The 18710-nt window shown below is 44.2% G+C and overlaps 1 protein-coding gene across 1 annotated transcript in view; it reads right to left on the reverse strand.

Moving 5' to 3' along the window:
- The window catches only part of LOC115473967 (general transcription and DNA repair factor IIH helicase subunit XPB), an 83552-nt gene that overhangs the window by 14778 nt on the left and 50064 nt on the right, over window positions 1-18710 (reverse strand). The window contains exons 11-12 of the mRNA XM_030209199.1: window positions 8757-8853; window positions 2123-2240 (exon numbers count right to left, since the gene is read on the reverse strand). Of these exons, the coding sequence (XP_030065059.1) occupies window positions 2123-2240; window positions 8757-8853 (215 nt within the window). The remainder of the gene's footprint in view (window positions 1-2122; window positions 2241-8756; window positions 8854-18710) is intronic.

An 18710-nucleotide genomic window follows, 5' to 3' on the forward strand; every position in this document is an offset into this window, starting at 1 on the left:
GTTGTGCAACACAGACGCTATCCCGATATAGAAAGTTGCTAAAGTGAATGAATTAATGGATCAACGTGAGAAACTTAAAAATAAGCTATCTTATACTGGGAATGTAACATGTTCTGATTTTCTGTTTAAGATTTAAAATACCAGTGAAAGCGTTAAAGACCGTTGTGTCAGGTGTGTCTCTCTGGAAGCTTGTCCTATAGTTAAAAGGGAGAGTGATCCTGGTTCCTGAAAATTGGTGTCACATCTCTTCAGCCAACAGAAATGTGCCTGCAGGACCAGTATGTTTGTCCCACCAGAAGACGGTGAAAGTACTTTGTAAGAGACATCAGTCTCTGCTTCAAATGGCTAACTTCTTGGTTAGGCCTGGGCTGAGAGCACTGAGGCACCAGGGATCGTCAATGCACTGGGGAAGCGTCATCTCCTGAGGGACTGGAGATTGACACTGGAGTGATTGGCATAGCCTCCAAGCCATTTCAAGGCCTCAGTGTTGATATGTCTCCTTGAGTATCGGCTGGATTACTTTGAACCTCAGCATCAATGTTGTTGAAGCAGGAGCCTTGCGTCAAGCATACAGCTCCATCTGTACTTCAAACTTCTTCATGAGCTGCTCCTTGAAGGCTGCCATCAAACAAAAGTGGGGGTATCACAGGTCTCAGCAACATGGAGGCTGCTATGCCCCCTCCGATACTATGGAGGATGAACAGTCCTCAAAATTGGGAGTGTTTCTCAATAACTTGGTGTCCTTGGTGCCATGCTCTGAAGGGGCTCAAAGCTGGTTGCACTGGGCCTCTCTGCCTGATAACTAGCATCCTTGTTCCTCAGAACTGATGAAGATGAGGACAAACCCTTCCTCTTCCTTGGAGAAGGATTTGACAATGACCGATCCTGATGGCCTCTATTGATGCTTGAAACTGAAGGTAAATCAAGACACTATTGATGTTAGTAAGTCCTCAGCGTTCAATGCAGCTCTGGAAGCCACAGAAACCAATGTTTCAATTCCGATAGACTAGTCTCATTGGCACCAAAAATATGTTGGCACTGCTTCACATGACTACAGATTCCTCTCTGACATTTATGACCATATGATTTGGTCCCAGTCATTGCAGGTACCAGGAGTGGGTATCCGTTATGGATAGAATCCTTTCATACCAGGAATATTTTGAAGTCAAAGGGAACTTTTTTTCTGGGACATGTTCAGAACAGTGAAGCAAAATCAAATGATTCAATGATGAAAGATAGGTGCTCGAGGCCTACTAAGGCCAGAATTGAGCCAATGAAAAAAAAACTTAAAACCTACCGCAAAACCTAAGGCAGCTAACAGGAAGAGACACTGTGTTACAACAACAGAACGTATTCAATGAAAACAAAATGCAAATATTAACAGATAAAGGCCCAAAAGCATCAGACACAAGCTGAGAGGGAGAACAAGAAGAGAATTGACCACTGAGCTCTGAGGAAAACAGTGGCAGGCAAAAATGCACAAGCATGAGCAGTAGAATACTTTCAAAGGTTTTGACGAAGCTGGAGCACCATCAGATGACATCACTTACATACGAGGACATAAGTATCCTGCTTGTCCTCAGAGAAATCAAATATCAAAAAATAATTTTGTTTTTGAAAAGAACAAAAACACTGGAGACAAACCCTCAGGTAAAACCTCTTCAAAGACCGGATCTTTGTTTTTGCATCCATTTGGCACAGCAGAAAAAATTGAAAACTGCCAGGATTGAGGAGACACTTGAAAACGGGAAGGGCCATGAATGCTTAGTCTCACGCACTTAACTCTGAGCTCATGGACAGCTGTTCCATCCTGGTGCCATCTGATGACATCACCCACTTGTTTGCCTGACTCAATCCTGACAACGGAATGTAAACGTATGGCAACACAGATAATCCAAATATGATGAGGTATTATTTTTGCGATGCATGAAAGAAGGATAGAATTCCATACAGTTCCTAACAAAGTAGGTCATTTTTTTTTTTAGTGCAGTGCAGCAGTTTATTACCAAAACTTTAATGTTTATATTATCCACTTAATAGGGCTCATGGAAGGAATGTGATATGTACAATATTTACATTATTTAGAAATTATCAGGTGCTCTTGCACGACACAGAACGTTACCTTTCTTTGCTCTCAGCACCCTCCCCAGTCTCTGAGCTTCTTGTCTCCGAGACCCTCCATGGGAAGAAATCTGAATTAGAACATTGGCTTCTGGTAGGTCAAAAGATGTGTCACCCACCTATAAAGAAAAATACTCCTCTTAACATGCAGTTATTACCAGCAGTAAGGACAAAACCCCACCCAGCACTGAACGGAAAGCAGCCGGCAGGCTTGGATGAAAGGGCCAAAAAGATTACCTGTTGGGCTCAATGTCTTGACATCTCTTTACAACTGTAGTGCCTTCTAAAGGTTTACACACTGTAACATCTTTCACATTCTTATGAGCTACAAAATATATGGGCCACTTTCAACATGAAAGAACAATTATTATTGTTCTCTGCATTAGTCAGTCTGTGATTGGATTTGTGGATTAACACAGTGGTGTACCACAAAGATCAACAAGTGTGAACCCTTACACATATATCCAGAACTGCCTCACGATATTTGCTTGTTATTCTACCATCCTGCTTTATCATTATCATGTTACCCAAGATCCTTATGCAATACTAAATGTATATTTTCTTATATATTTCCACTATTCATGATGTAATAATGTAAGCCACATTGAGCCTGCAAAGAGGTGGGAAAATGTGGGATACAAATGCAATAAATAAATAAATAAATGGGTGGGCCCGCGTGGGCACAGGCCCACCCACTTTGGACTCACGCCCACCCAGCAGTGGCATAGCAATGATGTGGCTGGCGGGGATCCCCAAGCTCTGCCAGCAGAAGATTCCTGGCATCTCTCCCTCTAGGAGATCATGGGGGGTCAACTTAACTCCACTCCCTTGAACCCTCCCCCTTTAATCTTTAAATCCTTTAGTTCTTCACTGGCAGCGAGCAACAACACATTGCCCCTGCTTACACCGGCCTGAGCCTTCCCTCTGATGCAGGAAGTTGCATCAGAAGGAAAGCTCGGAGCCGGTCCAAGCAAGAGGAATGAGTTGCTTCTCATTGCTGGCAAAGACCTAAAGGATGTAATGCTACTGGGGTAGGGGGAATACAGTTAACTGACCACCCCCAGATTGCCTGGGGGGAGGGAGAAATGTTCGGTGGGGGGGTTGCAGGGAGTGGGGTTGTTATGCCCACCCATTTTGGCCTCAGGCCAGTGGTGTGCTGGAGCGGGCTCTCACGGGCTCGCGAGAGCCGTTTGTTAAATTTTCAAGAATTTTGGGAGCCGGTTGTTAAAGTAGGCCTCCCCATGGCTATTCTAAGAACTGACTCCCAAAATGTAGGCTTGGGTCCCCTCCTGAATTCTCTTTTACTTTGCTGGCAGTGATGCTGGCCCCACCAGCCAAGTAAATAGACTGCTGCTGCTCCCTGCTCCTTGTTTCTGACTCTGAGCATCAGGCTGGGACTTTTCATGGAAGCGCAAGAAGGTTCCATCATGCTGCTCAGAGCCAGAAACAAGCAGCAGAGAATGGTGGCTGTCCATTTATTGGCTGGTGGGGCTCGGCAAAGGTATGCCTAGCGTGCCTAGCGCCCCCCCCCCCCCCCCGCCCCAAATTTCAGGGCCGGCTATGCCCGGAGAGAGAGCCCGTTGTTTAAAATTTACCAGCACACCCCTGCCTCAGGCCCACCCAAAATTGGGTGTCTAGCTACGCCCCTGGATTAGCATCTGTAAATAATTAAAATACAGAAACATTCAAAAAGTTAAGAAGAACAAAAATGCCTTGAATGCATAAATCTTCATACCCTTTGTCATAAACTCATATTTGCTTCAGTTCCAAAAAACTGCTTTAACAAGGCCTAAGTTGAGCTCATACAAATACTCCTGGATAAGGGAATCAAGCTATTTTTTTTTTTTGAGTGAAGTAAAGAGCTACTGAAAGAACTCTGTGATAGTTATTCAATGTATTTAAACATCATTGTAAAGTGAAAACAGTTTGACACAGCCAAGACACTGCCTCAAGTAGGCTGTCCCTCCCATGTCAGCAGCCACACGATAAGGAAAATGGCAGTGGTACCTTATGTTGTGGGTTTGCTTTGCAACAGCAGAACAGGGAGGCTTATGCAGATTGAAGGAAGGATTGATGGTATATACAGGATTAGGGGTGACATTAGACCTTGTCTTTATGGGGAGTATTTCTGATGTTGTAGTAAGTGATCAACCCAACAAAAAGAGGGTCCAAGTCTCCCGCAAAAAACACATGAAAATGCAACATAAAATATTTGGGGACGAAATATGTTTTCTTTAATCCTGAACATTTAAAACAATTTATTTCTCAGAAAAAATTATTATAGTACTTGTTGACTTTAAACCGTCTTGTTTGGCTTCAAGATTTAAATAAAGGGCAACATGATATGATTTGGGGGGTTATAATAATCTGCTAACGCTTTATTGCATCTTGAAATGTGTTTTACTGAATACACTTTCTCCTAAGTTAACGGCTCTTAGCCCCTAAATGGTGGTCTAATGCAAGTTTTGTAATGGTTTCCTGGATTTTTTCTTTAATTTGAAGATTTTCTAACTGTTTTTCTTATTCAAGTAGTAATGCTTGTAATAATGTGAAAATGATAAATAAAAAATTAAAAAACAAACAAACAAACAAACAAACAAACACATGAAACAACAAAGAAAGCGGAAGAAAACCAAAATAGACCAGATAAAAACCACAAAGTGTAAGAGCACCAAAAAAGTTTTAGTGGGACCCTACACGGTCCGTGTTTCGGGGTCTTCAAATTGACGTATACAGATGTACCTCCAGAATTCTCCTGGAGTAAAAGGCATACACTGGACCTTTGGCGTTTGCAAAGGCTTTGCAAATGCCAAAGGTCCAGTGTATGCCTTTTCTTCCGCTTTCTTTGTAGTAAGTGATTGGCCAGGATGGTGTGGTTCCGTAAAAGGCACAGATAGTAATGGTTTGCTCAAAAGCAATAGTCCTAAGTTTCAAGAGAGCTAACTAACTCTGCTAAGATGGGGTGGGATACCTCAAGGAGATGTTAACGGGACAGGAATCTCTAGGGGAAGCAGAAAAGCAGTGGGTAAACCTGAAGAAGATACTGTAAGGTCAAGAAACCTCTGTTAGAAACAAAGGTCAGAGGAAAGACAGGTCACTGTGGATTTTGCACGTAGCAATTAAAAAGGTAAGGAAAAGGTTAGTGTTCATAAAGCTACAAGAGACTGCAGAAAGAGGAAGGCAGTCAACAATGTTGTAGAAAAGCTAAAAGAAGCAGAGAAAGTAGTCACAAAACCAACTATGCAAATAGAAAAAAAATAGCCAAGATAGTGAAATGAAAATGAGCCTGCAAAAAGGTGGGAAAATGTGGGCTACAAAAGTAACAAATAAATAAATAAAATAAATAAGAAATGCAGGCACAGGCAGCTCCTCTTGACTCTGGGCAAGTCACTTAACCCTCCACTGCCCCATGTAAGCCGCATTGAGCCTGCCATGAGTGGGAAAGCGCAGGGTACAAATGTAACAAAAATAAAATAGATAATATTGGAGATTCTACATGGAATGTTGCTACTATTGGAGATTCTACATGGAATGTTGCTACTATTGGAGATTCTACATGGAATGTTGCTACTATTGGAGATTCTACATGGAATGTTGCTACTATTGGACATTCTACATGGAATGTTGCTACTATTGGAGGTTCTACATGGAATGTTGCTACTATTGGACATTCTACATGGAATGTTGCTACTACTGGAGATTCTACATGGAATGTTGCTACTATTGGAGATTCTATATGGAATGTTGCTATTCCACTAGCAACATTTCATGTAGAAGGCTGCGCAGGCTTCTGTTTCTGTGAGTCTGATGTCCTGCACGTCAGACTCACAGAAGCAGAAGCCTGCGCGGCCACATTGGTGATCTGCAAGGGCCGACTTCTACATGGAATGTTGCTAGTGGGACTCTGGGCAAGTCACTTAACCCTCCATTGCCCCATGTAAGCCGCATTGAGCCTGCCATGAGTGGGAAAGCGCGGGGTACAAATGTAACCAAAAAAAAAAAAAAAAAAGTGGTACTGTGAGACTCAAAGGTCAGGGAAAGAATAAAGAAAAGTCTGATGAGGAAAATGCAGAACTGTTCAGAAAATATTTCTGTTCAGTGTTCACAAATGAAGAGCTGGAGTAGAAGCACCAAATTAAAAAAACAACAAGTGAGAATAGAAATTTTTCAAAACACTGCTTGTGGGGAGGAGGAAGCTCCTGAGGAAAATAGAGACTAGATATAGACAAATTAAAAGGGGACTTCCTGAGCCCCTATGTCTTGCCCCATCCTTGGCCACCTTTAAATCTAGACTGAAAGCCCACCTCTTTAACATTGCTTTTGACTCGTAACCACTTGTAACCACTCGCCTCCACCTACCTTCCTCTCTTCCTTCCCGTCCACATTAATTGATTTGATTACTTTATTTATTTTTTGTCTATTAGATTGTAAGCTCTTTGAGCAGGGACTGTCTTTCTTCTATGTTTGTGCAGCGCTGCGTACGTCTTGTAGCGCTATAGAAATGCTAAATATTAGTAGTAGTAGTAACATTCCATGTAGAATCTACAAATAGTTTCAACATTCCATGTAGAATCTCAAATAGTAGCAACAGAATCTCAATAGTAGCATCCTGGAATAAACTTCCTGAGCCCCTACGTCTTGCCCCATCCTTGGCCACCTTTAAATCTAGACTGAAAGCCCACCTCTTTAACATTGCTTTTGACTCGTAACCACTTGTAACCACTCGCCTCCACCTACCCTCCTCTCTTCCTTCTCGTTCACATTAATTGATTTGATTACTTTATTTATTTTTTGTCTATTAGATTGTAAGCTCTTTGAGCAGGGACTGTCTTTCTTCTATGTGAACGGGAAGAGAGGAGGGTAGGTGGAGGTGAGTGGTTACAAGTCAAAAGCAATGTTAAAGAGGTGGGCTTTCAGTCTAGATTTAAAGGTGGCCAAGGATGGGGCAAGACGTAGGGGCTCAGGAAGTTTATTCCAGGCGTAGGGTGCAGCGAGACAGAAGGCGCGAAGTCTGGAGTTGGCAGTAGTGGAGAAGGGAACAGATAAGAAGGATTTATCCATGGAGCGGAGTGCACGGGAAGGGGTGTGTAGCGCTACAAGGCATACGCAGCGCTGTACACCAAACACAAAAAAGACAGTCCCTGCTCAAAGAGCTTACAATCTAGATAAGACAGGCAGATAGACAGAACAATTAAGGGTAAGGGAATAAAGAGGTGAGGATAAAAAGGACAGGGCAAGTGAGCAGTGGTTAGTAGTCAAAAGCAGTGGTAAAGAGGTGGGCTTTAAGTTTGCCCTTGAAAACGGCCAAAGACGGGGATAGACGTACAGGCTCGGGAATTCTATTCCAAGCGTGAGGTGCAGCGAGATAAAAGGAACGGAGTCTAGAATTAGCAGTAGAGGAGAAGGGGACGGATAAGAAAGATTTATCTACAGAACTGTACATTTGTGCCACGGAGATATTTAAATGTCTTATCACAGAAGATTTACACAAAACGATGATTAAAACACGTCTTTCAATATACAATTCTTCTTTTATTGACTATGTTTACACGAATCTGTTAACCTGCTGTTTAAATAAGCTTGGTTATTTTAAAATAATACAAAAAAAAAAAAGCTATGTGTTAGATTTCTGCTCTTCTAGATGTGTCTTCTTTCTCTCAGTCACTTCTGTTGAATGACATACAACAGTGGCCTAGTGGTTAGGGTGGTGGACTTTGGTCCTGGGGAACCGAGGAACTGAGTTCAATTCCCACTTCAGGCACAGGCAGCTCCTTGTGACTCTGGGCAAGTCACTTAACCCTCCATTGCCCCATGTAAGCCACATTGAGCCTGCCATGAATGGGAAAGCGCGGGGTACAAATGTAACAAAAAAAATAAAAATCTCATTTAAAAGCAAAAAAAAAAGGAAAAAACCCATCTCGCAGTGGTCCAGATATAAGCCAACCGCTTAATACTTGGGCCAATACAAAAAAAAAAAACAAGGGAGCCAGCAACCTTTGATTCCACTTTGGCCAGAGGGATTCTGAACTTCCGTTCAGACACTGGTTTTATGCCCCCAAAGTCAAGACTGCATAGATGAGATCATTTAAAAATATATTTTTTTCCAAAAATATTCCACCTTATTTTCAGGTCAATACAGTATATACAGATGAAAAGAATTATACAGCTATTTGTCCATAAGGATGACCATTTTCAGTAGCTGGCACTGTTGTAAAGAATGTGGGTACTTTTGTACCTGAAGGACTTTGTAGCCATAACCCCAAATTATTTCCCTCTGAAAATGATTGAATTAAGATTTTATAGTCTATTCATTCTCTGGTGTGTAAAAAGTGAGGTCACAAGGTACTCATTTACTTCTCCCCATTCTTGTAGGTGGCAGAATAAGAGGGGCAGTGTGTTGTGCCCCTTTTTAATCTGGTTAACACATGCACAGCATGAAAGCCCAAACGAAGGCTTGCTATCAACCAACTGGTGAAAGTATAACTCCATTTTAAGAGAATAAAGGAGGCTCTATAAATCAGAAATATTTGTGCCAAGACTGTAACAGTGAGAATTCAAGCACACCTGGCTGCTAATTCACAGATGTCCCATCTAACTTACTGCAAAGCTATCCAATCTGGATTAGTCAAGCCCACCTTTGAGATAAAGATAGTGTTGATCTTCGGATTGTGCTTGAAATTCTGTAATATTTGCATCCTTTCTCCTTGGGATGTGGGGCCATAGATATAGGGTCTAAGGAAAAAAAAAAGTTGACAGGTGTAATCTTTGGCATAGCTACAAACAAGATCCAACAGGAATAGTAAACAATGGAAGGCAGCCCCGGACGAGTCCTTCAGACAATGACATCAACAGGAAATAGAATGCTTAGAGGGGCATTTTCGATATGACGTCCAAATTCAATTTTGGATGATTTGCAAAAAGTCTAAAAACACGGTCATTTTTGAACCTGAAAAACATCTAGCTTTTTGGTTCAAAAGTTGCCCTGTGCTAGATAATTCTGTGCTCAGTGCATCTTTCTTTAAGGGCCATTTTCAAACAAAACACATCCATGGGAAAAACTCATAAAAACAAGCCACTGGGATGTGTGGGGGCCAGCAGTCTTACTAGTCTGGCCACACAGATATTCCAGCAGAGTGGTGAGGTAGGTGGGGGGGGGGGGGGGGGGGGGGGGGGGGGATTGCAGTGAACTTCACATAAAAAGGTCCCAGGTACACATCATGACCCCCCCCCCCCCCCCTTATACTGTACGGTAAGCCCTCCAGGAAAATCAACAAAATATACTGTACCCAACTGTACACCATTATAATTGTCCTTATGCCTGAAGATGTCACCTATATGGGGGTTCAATACATATTTTGTAGGTTTTGGGGTGCTCAAACTTTCCACCACAAGTGTACCACTTAGAGCGAGATATGGACCTGGATCACCTTCTCTACAGTCCACAGCATCGACCATTAGACTACTCTAGGGTCTTGCTTGCTGCTCTAAGTGGAATGCTCATTATATCTGCACCTGTCATGGAGCCTGGTATGTAGTATCACTTTCACCTTAGAGGTGTGGAACGGGGTCAGTGATCATTAGGGGATTAAAGGGGGAGGGGTCATACCTTTAGCCCTCCAGTGGTCACCTGGTCAATTTGGGCACCTTCTGGCAGTAGTCATTTTGAAACAGGTCTAGGTAAAAACATTCTATTTTTTGCCCTAGACATTTTTACAACGTACCATTATAGCAGAAAAGCATTCAAATTATAAGCCTGCCCTAGAGTTTAGTCAAGATCGGGAGGCGGGGCTGGTGGTTGGGAGGCGGAGATAGTGCTGGGCAGACTTGTATGGTCTGTGCCAGAGCCGGTGGTTGGGAGGCGGGGCTGGTGGTTGGGAGGCGGGGATAGTGCTGGGCAGGCTTGTATGGTCTGTGCCAGGGCTGGTGGTTGGGAGGCGAGGATAGTGCTGGGCAGACTTATACGGTCTGTGCCAGAGCCGGTGATTGGGAGGCGGGGCTGGTGGTTGAGAGGTGGGGATAGTGCTGGGCAGACTTATACGGTCTGTGCCAGAGCCGGTGGTTGGGAGGCAGGGCTGGTGGTTGGGAGGCGAGGATAGTGCTGGGCAGACTTCTACGGTCTGTGCCCTGAAGAGCACAGGTACAAATCAAAGTAGGGTATACACAAAAAGTAGCAAATATGAGTTATCTTGTTGGGCAGACTGGATGGAATGTGCAGGTCTTTTTCTGCCGTCATCTACTATGTTACATCTTAAAAATTAGTTTTGCAAAAAAAGGAATTGTCCATCTGCCGCTTTGTGTCATTTTTTGACGTTCTTCTGTTTCGAAAATGAGCCCCTCAGTGTCTGCAATCCATGATAAGGGTACAACTGAATATGGCCAGGAGGTGAATTTTACCAGGTAAACCGTAATGATTGCTTGTTTGTCGCAAAACAGTTATGCAAACAACCTGCAAGGTTCTCTGTAACAAAGGGACTTAAATACGGAAGGTGGCTTTATGGTCATTCAGTAGTTCTTATCTAGTCACAGTAATGGCTAGTCATTGCACAAATCAAAGACAGAAGAATCAGACTTGAATACAGAAGGCACAAACACTTTTTAGTATGTCACCCTAATCTGCATGTCAAGTGTTTTTCTATCTCACTTGATGGGTTTGCTACTATTCCTCCCAAATTTTACTCTGAATAACCCAAATGAATGTGTTATTATTATTTGGAATGATAGTTTTGTGTGTAGTTTAGCTTGATTATTTCTCTGAAAGCTTCATGGAGCGGTGTTCCAGGGAGTCTAGTATTGCATTCTCTTTTAATCATTACTGATGGCTGAATTGACCAACTTTAGGTATGTTGAAAGGGCGGAGTAGCGTAGTCAACAGGACACTTACATAAGTACATAAGTACATAAGTAGTGCCATACTGGGAAAGACCAAAGGTCCATCTAGCCCAGCATCCTGTCACCGACAGTGGCCAATCCAGGTCAAGGGCACCTGGCACGCTCCCTAAACGTAAAAACATTCCAGACAAGTTATACCTAAAAATGCGGAATTTTTCTAAGTCCATTTAATAGCGGTCTATGGACTTGTCCTTTAGGAATCTATCTAACCCCTTTTTAAACTCCGTCAAGCTAACCGCCCGTACCACGTTCTCCGGCAACGAATTCCAGAGTCTAATTACACGTGGGTGAAGAAAAATTTTCTCCGATTCGTTTTAAATTTACCACACTGTAGCTTCAACTCATGCCCTCTAGTCCTAGTATTTTTGGATAGCGTGAACAGTCGCTTCACATCCACCCGATCCATTCCACTCATTATTTTATACACTTCTATCATATCTTCCAGAAGAAGACACGTAGACGATGAAGATATATCAACACAAGTTTATCTCATAAATGGACTTAACATGGCACCATATTTCGGCTAATGTGCCTGCATCAGGAGTCTAAAAAAGACATATTTATGGCATCTTCAAATCAAAAGACAACAAACTGTTTCAGCCAAAACTGTCCCAGTGACTTCACAGTGAGAATCCTGAAAGGTAACTTTAAAACCATACAAGAACGTAAGACCTTTGAAGTCAGAATGATTGAATATTTTAACACCCAACAGAAAGGACTTAACAAGGATCTGGGGTTCCTAACCCATTATAAACCATAAAGCTGTATGTCTCTGTTGATCACCCCACCCCTCACCTATCCACACCCATCCTGTTAGAATATCAATGATATGCTTTGATGTCCCCATGCATACCTCCTACCCACCCCCATCCTCCCACCCTGTCAGACTGTCATAGTAATGCTTGAAGGTTTTCACTTATATACACTGTCAGCTAGCACATTTGCTTATTTCCGATCTGACGAAGAAGGGCAACCTTCGAAAGCTAATCAAGAAATGTATTAACTTATGTCCAATAAAAAAGGTACCATCTTATTTTCTTTTCCATGTTTTATTTTGTTTGATTTCTATTGATAGCCAAAACTTGGTCACTCCATCTGTGTCTGGGCCCTTCCAGTTTAGAGCAATTAACCTGTTTTCCAACTCTTGTTACTTTGGGCCATTCCACAGTTTTGACGTTTGCCTTCTTAAAATTCTCCTGATTGCAGGCTAGCCATTCTGCTTTTTTGGTTGTGTTCTATAGAACTGCTTCTCAAACTGTGTGCTAAAAAACACACGGGTATGTTTTTGAAATTTTCTGCTGTGCCACATGAGTCTCTACCCCACTTCTGCAATTCTCCCAATACAGGTGCAGCACTGCCTCCTGATTTTAATACGTGAAAGGGATGACTTAAAGAGGACACTGTTGTTGCAATCTGTACCAAGCAGCAGCCTTTCCAGACGAGCCTCTCTCTCACCACCAAAGAGCCTTTCCGCTGACCCTTTGCCTGTCTAATACAACCCCCAACCCCCAAAAAGAACAACTCTTTGATAAACGAGCTATAGGCAACTCTCTGAACTACTTCCCGAAATATTTTGTCAACGGAGATCCCCCCCACCCCCATGTCATGGCTTACCTTCTCTCTTGACAGGAAGAACTCTCCCTTCGCCACTGTTACCACAACTAACCCTGAAAAACCTTTACAACAAAAGAGCATTATAAAAGGTGCTCCTGCCCCCCCCCCTCCAAATTCTGCAGTTGTGGCTCATCATTTGCTTTCCCCTCAAAGAGGCAAATCAGCAACTCAGGTGAAAATACTGGTAGCCATAGTAACATGCTGGCAGTGCATGTGTGGGTGGCAGAGAGAGAGAGGCATGTTGTTAATTTGTTTTTTTCCTGAAAGTTGCTGCAAGCCGTTCACCAGCGAAGGAGCACTCAAGGTTCCTGGGAGACCTGGCAGCCGAGGCACACGAGAGCCCACTCGTGAGTGGAGGGCAGAGAAGGGGGAGGGATCCGCCAAGTGGGTGTGACACAGCAAGGGGTAACGTGGCCCCTGCGGACCAACACCCCTGAAGCACACAACCAACACTTTTTTTTTTTAAGTCGGGTACAGCTGCACACAAGGAAAAACAAATAAAAAAATCCCCAAGGAACTTCCTAGGACCTACCAGAGTGGCTAAGACTGCACAGGTTGCACGTCCAACTCTGCTGGGAGACTGAGAAATACTGGTGGGAAGAGGTCTGCACAGGAAGGTTATTACAAGTCCAGTCCTGGGGTACCCCTTGCCAGTCAGGTTTTCAGGATATCCACAATGAATACACATGAACTTGATTTGCATACACTGCCTCCATTCTATTCAAATCTCTTTCATGCATATTCATTGTAGATATCCTGAAAACCTGACTGTTATACAGTTCTGAAATCTAGGTGTTCTCAGTCTCCCTCTGCTGGTAGGCGAGCATAACCCAAGTGTCTTGACTGGTCTAGAGGGTAGCTAAGGAATCTGTACTAGCTGTGGAGAAGAGACCTCAAAGTACCCAAGAAAATGTGGTGAAAATAATCAAACTGTCCCATCTGTACTGGGCGCTGCTAGCATGATTACATTTCCAAGTACATCTTGATTAGTGTGACAAGGCGGTGGCTGTATCTAGAAGGTTGTTGGGCTGTATAGAGAGAGGTGTGACCAGCAGAAGAAAGGGGGTGTTGATGCCTCTGTATAAGTCGTTGGTGAGGCCCCATCTAGAGTATTGTGTTCAGTTTTGGAGGCCGTATCTTGCTAAGGATGTAAAAAGAATCGAAGCGGTGCAAAGAAAAGCTACGAGAATGGTATGGGATTTGCGTAACAAGACGTATGAGGAGAGACTTGCTGACCTGAACATGTATACTCTGGAGGAAAGGAGAAACAGGGGTGATATGATACAGACGTTCAAATATTTGAAAGGTATTAATCCGCAAACGAACCTTTTCCGGAGATACGAAGGCGGTAGAACGAGAGGACATGAAATGAGATTGAAGGGGGGCAGACTCAAGAAAAATGTCAGGAAGTATTTTTTCACGGAGAGAGTGGTGGATGCTTGGAATGCCCTCCCGCGGGAGGTGGTGGAGAGGAAAACGGTAACGGATTTCAAACATGCGTGGGATAAACATAAAGGAATCCTGTTCAGAAGGAAAGGATCCTCAGGAGCTTAACCGAGATTGGATAGCAGAGCCGGTAGTGGGAGGCGGGGCTGGAGGTTGGGAGGCGGGGATAGTACGGGGCAGACTTATACGGTCTGTGCCAGAGCCAGTGGTGGGAGGCGGGACTGGAGGTTGGGAGGCAGGGATAGCGCTGGGCAGACTTATACGGTCTATGCCAGAGCCGGTGGTTGGGAGGCGGGGCTAGTGCTGGGCAGACTTATATACACAAAAGTAGCACACATGAGTTGTCTTGTTGGGCAGACTGGATGGACCGTGCAGGTCTTTTTCTGCCGTCATCTACTATGTTACTATGATTATGTTGCCTGTAATAATTACATCTTACATCTGAACTCCAGGAGAGAGAACGCAGGTAACGTTTAATAGAACACAGGTATTGAGATGAACATTAGCAGGAAATATGAGGGGCTCAGATCATCTCCCTGGAAAAATCGAACATTCTGGTGCTACTGTGAAGAGCCTGAGATTTTTAAAATAATATCTCAGATTAGGAAAAAGTGATTTTTTTTTCCTCTTCACTGACTAGTCATGTGCATCCAAAGGGATCGAATCCGTATCATGCATTACTACAAATATGTCATCAGCCCCATCAGCCTCTCACATAAATCCGAAAACCTGTGTAATTTATGTTTTAGGATTTTGAATGCAGTCTAATTTTACTTAAAAATACATTTTCTGGCATTTCAGAGGCCTATGACATAGTGTCTGAAAAACTGTTTTGGTGTGCTGCAAGCAAGGTCAAGCAAACTTGAAAGATTTTTTTTTATAAATTGAGTAGCCCTGCTCTACAAACATAGTAACATACATACCAGCTTATAATCGAAATAGAAAAACGCCTATATTGTGACCCAAATCGGGAGATAGACGTTTATCTCACAAAAACGAATAAAGCGGTATAATCGAAAGCCGAATTTGGACGTTTTCAACTGCACTCCGTCGCGGATGCGGACAAAGTTGATGGGGGCGTGTCGAAGGCGTGGTGAAGGCAGAACTGGGGCGTGGTTATCGGCCGATCAGAGATAGGCGCCTTTCGCCGATAATGGAAAAAAAATATGCGTTTTTAGCGAGAATTTAGGGCACTTTTCCTGGACCCTGTTTTTCCACGAATAGGGCCCCCAAAAGTGCCCTAAATGACCAGATGACCACTGGAGGGAGTTGGGGATGACCTCCCCTGACTCCCCCAGTGGTCACAAACCCCCTCCCACCACAAAATATGCCGTTTCACAACTTTTATGTTCACCCTCAAATGTCATACCCACCTCCCTGGCAGCAGTATGCAGGTCACTGGAGCAGTTATTAGGGGGTGCAGTGGACTTCAGGCAGGTGGAACCAGGCCCATCCCCCCCCCCCCCACCTGTTACACTTGTGCTGGTAAATGGGAGCCCTCCAAACCGCCCCCCAAACCCACTGTACCCACATGTAGGTGCCCCCCTTCACCCCTTAGGGCTATAGTAATGGTGTAGACTTGTGGGCAGTGGGTTTTGAGGGGGATTTAGGAGGCTTAACATCCAAGAGAAGGGTGCTATGTACCTGGGAGCTGTTTTACCTTTTGTTTTTTTTTGTAAAAGTGCCCCCTAGGGTGCCCGGTTGGTGTCCTGGCATGTGAGGGGGACTAGTGCACTACGAATCCTGGCCCCTCCCACGAACAAATGCCTTGGATTTATTCGTTTTTGAGCTGGGCGCTTTCGGTTTCCATTATCGCTGAAAAACAAAAACACCCAGCTCAAAAAAAGATAAACGTCCATGTTTTTCGAAAATACGGTTCGGTCTGCCCCTTCACGGACCCGTTCTCGGAGATAAACGCCCATGGAGATAGACGTTTTCCTTCTATTATGCCCCTCATAGTAACATAGTAGATGACGGCAGAAAAAGACCTGCACGGTCCATCTAGTCTGCCCAACAAGATAAACTCATATGTGCTACCTTCTTGTGTATACCTTACCTTGATTTGTATCTGCCATTTTCAGGACACAGACCGTAGAAGTCTTGCCCAGAACTAGCCCCACCACCCAAACACCAGCCCCGCCTCCCAATCTCAGCTAAGCTTCTGAGGATCCATTCCTTCTGCACAGGATTCCTTTATGTTTATCCCACGCATGCTTAAATTCCGCTACCGTTTTCATCTCCACCACCTCCCGCGGGAGGGCATTCCAAGCATCTACCGCTCTCTCCGTGAAAAAAATACTTCCTGACATTTTTCTTGAGTCTGCTCCCCTTCAATCTCATATCATGCCCTCTAGTTCTACCTCCTTCCCCTCTCCGGAAAAGGTTTGTTTGAGGATTAATACCTTTCAAATATCTGAACGTCTGTATCATATCACCCCTGTTTCTCCTTTCCTCCGCTCAAAGCCTTCGCTCTCTTAACGATAGCCATTTGCGAATCCCCTTTCTAAAAGAAGCTCATCACAAATCCACCACAGTCTGTGCTTTTTTCTGGCTTGCCTCATTGCAGTGGCGTACCAAGGGGGGGGGCGGTGGGGGCAGTCCGCCCTGGGTGCACGCCGCTGGGGGGGTGTCGTGGCACGCACCTGTCGCCCTGTCTCCGAGTTCGCACGTGTTCACTGCTCCCTCTGCCCCGGAACAGGTTACTTCCTGTTCCGGGGCAGAGGGAGCAGTGAACACATGCGAACTCAGAGGCGACAGGCTCGCGCCGCGGCACCCCCCCCCCCAGCGGCGTGCACCCTGGGGGGGGAATGTAATTTCGCCGGGGGTGGGGGGGGGTGGTGCTGCACCCGGGGGGGGGGGGGGGGGCGCATCGGCGATCCGCCCCAGGTGCCAGACCAGTGTCAGAACGCCACTGCCTCATTGCTCTGGAATAACCTCCCTACCTTTATTTGCTTAGAGTGCTCTTACTCTATGTTTAAAGTGCTTTTGAAAACACCTTTTCTATCTGATTAGATCCAAACAGCTCACAGGGATCCAATTAGCCTTCTAGTCTCCTCCTCTCAACTCTTTCACTATTCCTTTGTCTTTATTTTCTTTTACTTTTAAAATCTGGCATTTTTACTTTTCTGATTTTATGAAGTTTGTACATTGTTTTGTTCTCTCTTTGAGGAAAGGCAATTAAATCAAGTTTTAATAAATCAAATCCCTGCTGTACACCACCTTGGGTAAATCTCTTCATAAACGTGGTTAATAAATCTCAATAAGTAAATAAAATAAAGCTGTACTTATTGAGAAAACATTGTGCGCGTGCAGCTGGAAGTCCCTCCCCAACCCCCCCCCCCCCCCAATTTTCATGCAAGTTCTGTGAACAAAAAATTTGCATAGACTTAGCTTTCTGCATTCAAGTTATTACGCTCACGGTAGAAGCCAACGTGCATGTGAGGTCAACCCATGGCTTCGAATGCACAAAGAAAGATTTGTCAGCAAGTTCAGAAATATCCAACATATCCAAGAATTACCACCCTCCCCACCTCCCAGTTTTTCGCACGATATAATCTGATGGCGAGGCAGAGAACCGCACAGGAGAGTCTTACATATGCAAAGCTCACGAACTTGGCAAAGTTGACTTCCAATATATATATACACTTTATAGAACCACGTATCACTGTTCATTGGGTCATCTGATAAATATAGTCCAGTTTCCAAAGGAACTTAGACAGTGCCAGCATTGCTGGTTGCTTCCATGCCGTTGCAACTGCGATCGATCAAGGAAGACAAAGATGTAGCGGAGAGATTGAATTAATTCTTTGCTTCGGAGGCGGGACTGGTGGTTGGGAGGCGGGAAATACTGCTGGGCAGACTTATATGGTCTGTGCCCTGAAAAGGACAGGTACAAATTCAAGGTAAGGTATACACATATGAGTTTGTCTTGGGCAGACTGGATGGACCATGCAGGTCTTTTTCTGCTGTCATCTACTATGTATGTTACTATGAGGGGCATAATCGAACACGAACGCCCATTTGTAAAAACGTCCATCTCCGAGAACGGGTCCGTGAAGGGGCGGGCCGAACTGTATTTTCGAAAAAAATGGACGTCCATCTTTTTTTTCGAAAATACATTGGATTAGGGCGTTTTTTGAGCTGGGCGTTTTTGTTTTTTAGCGATAATCGAAACCGAAGCGTCCCAGCTCAAAAACGACCAAATCCAAGGCATTTGGTCGTGGGAGGGGCCAGCATTCGTAGTGCACTGGTCCCCCTGAGATGCCTCTATGCCAGCCTCAAATATCATACCTAGCTCCATGACAGTAGTATGCAGGTCCCCAGAGCAATTTTACTTTAGTTGGTGCTGCGCGGGACCCATGCAGAGAGGAAAAATCGGAAGAAAAAAAAAACAAGCAAGCAAGTGCAGTCAGGGACGTCTAAATTACCAGGATAGTAAAAGGGGGAATCGAACCAGCAACCTTCTGATTACAAGCTCAGTGCTCTAGCCGGTGCACCACTGATTAGACATCCTTCCCTCCAAGTTTCTGTCAGCCAATCACAGCTCATTTAGCTGACATCTGTGTCAGCTAAACAGCGGTGATTGGCTGACAGAAACTTGGAGGGACTTAATGGAAAGGGAAGGACATCTCAGCACCTGA

Source organism: Microcaecilia unicolor, chromosome 7, assembly GCF_901765095.1.
Source record: "Microcaecilia unicolor chromosome 7, aMicUni1.1, whole genome shotgun sequence".
In the NCBI taxonomy this organism is placed as follows: domain Eukaryota; kingdom Metazoa; phylum Chordata; class Amphibia; order Gymnophiona; family Siphonopidae; genus Microcaecilia; species Microcaecilia unicolor.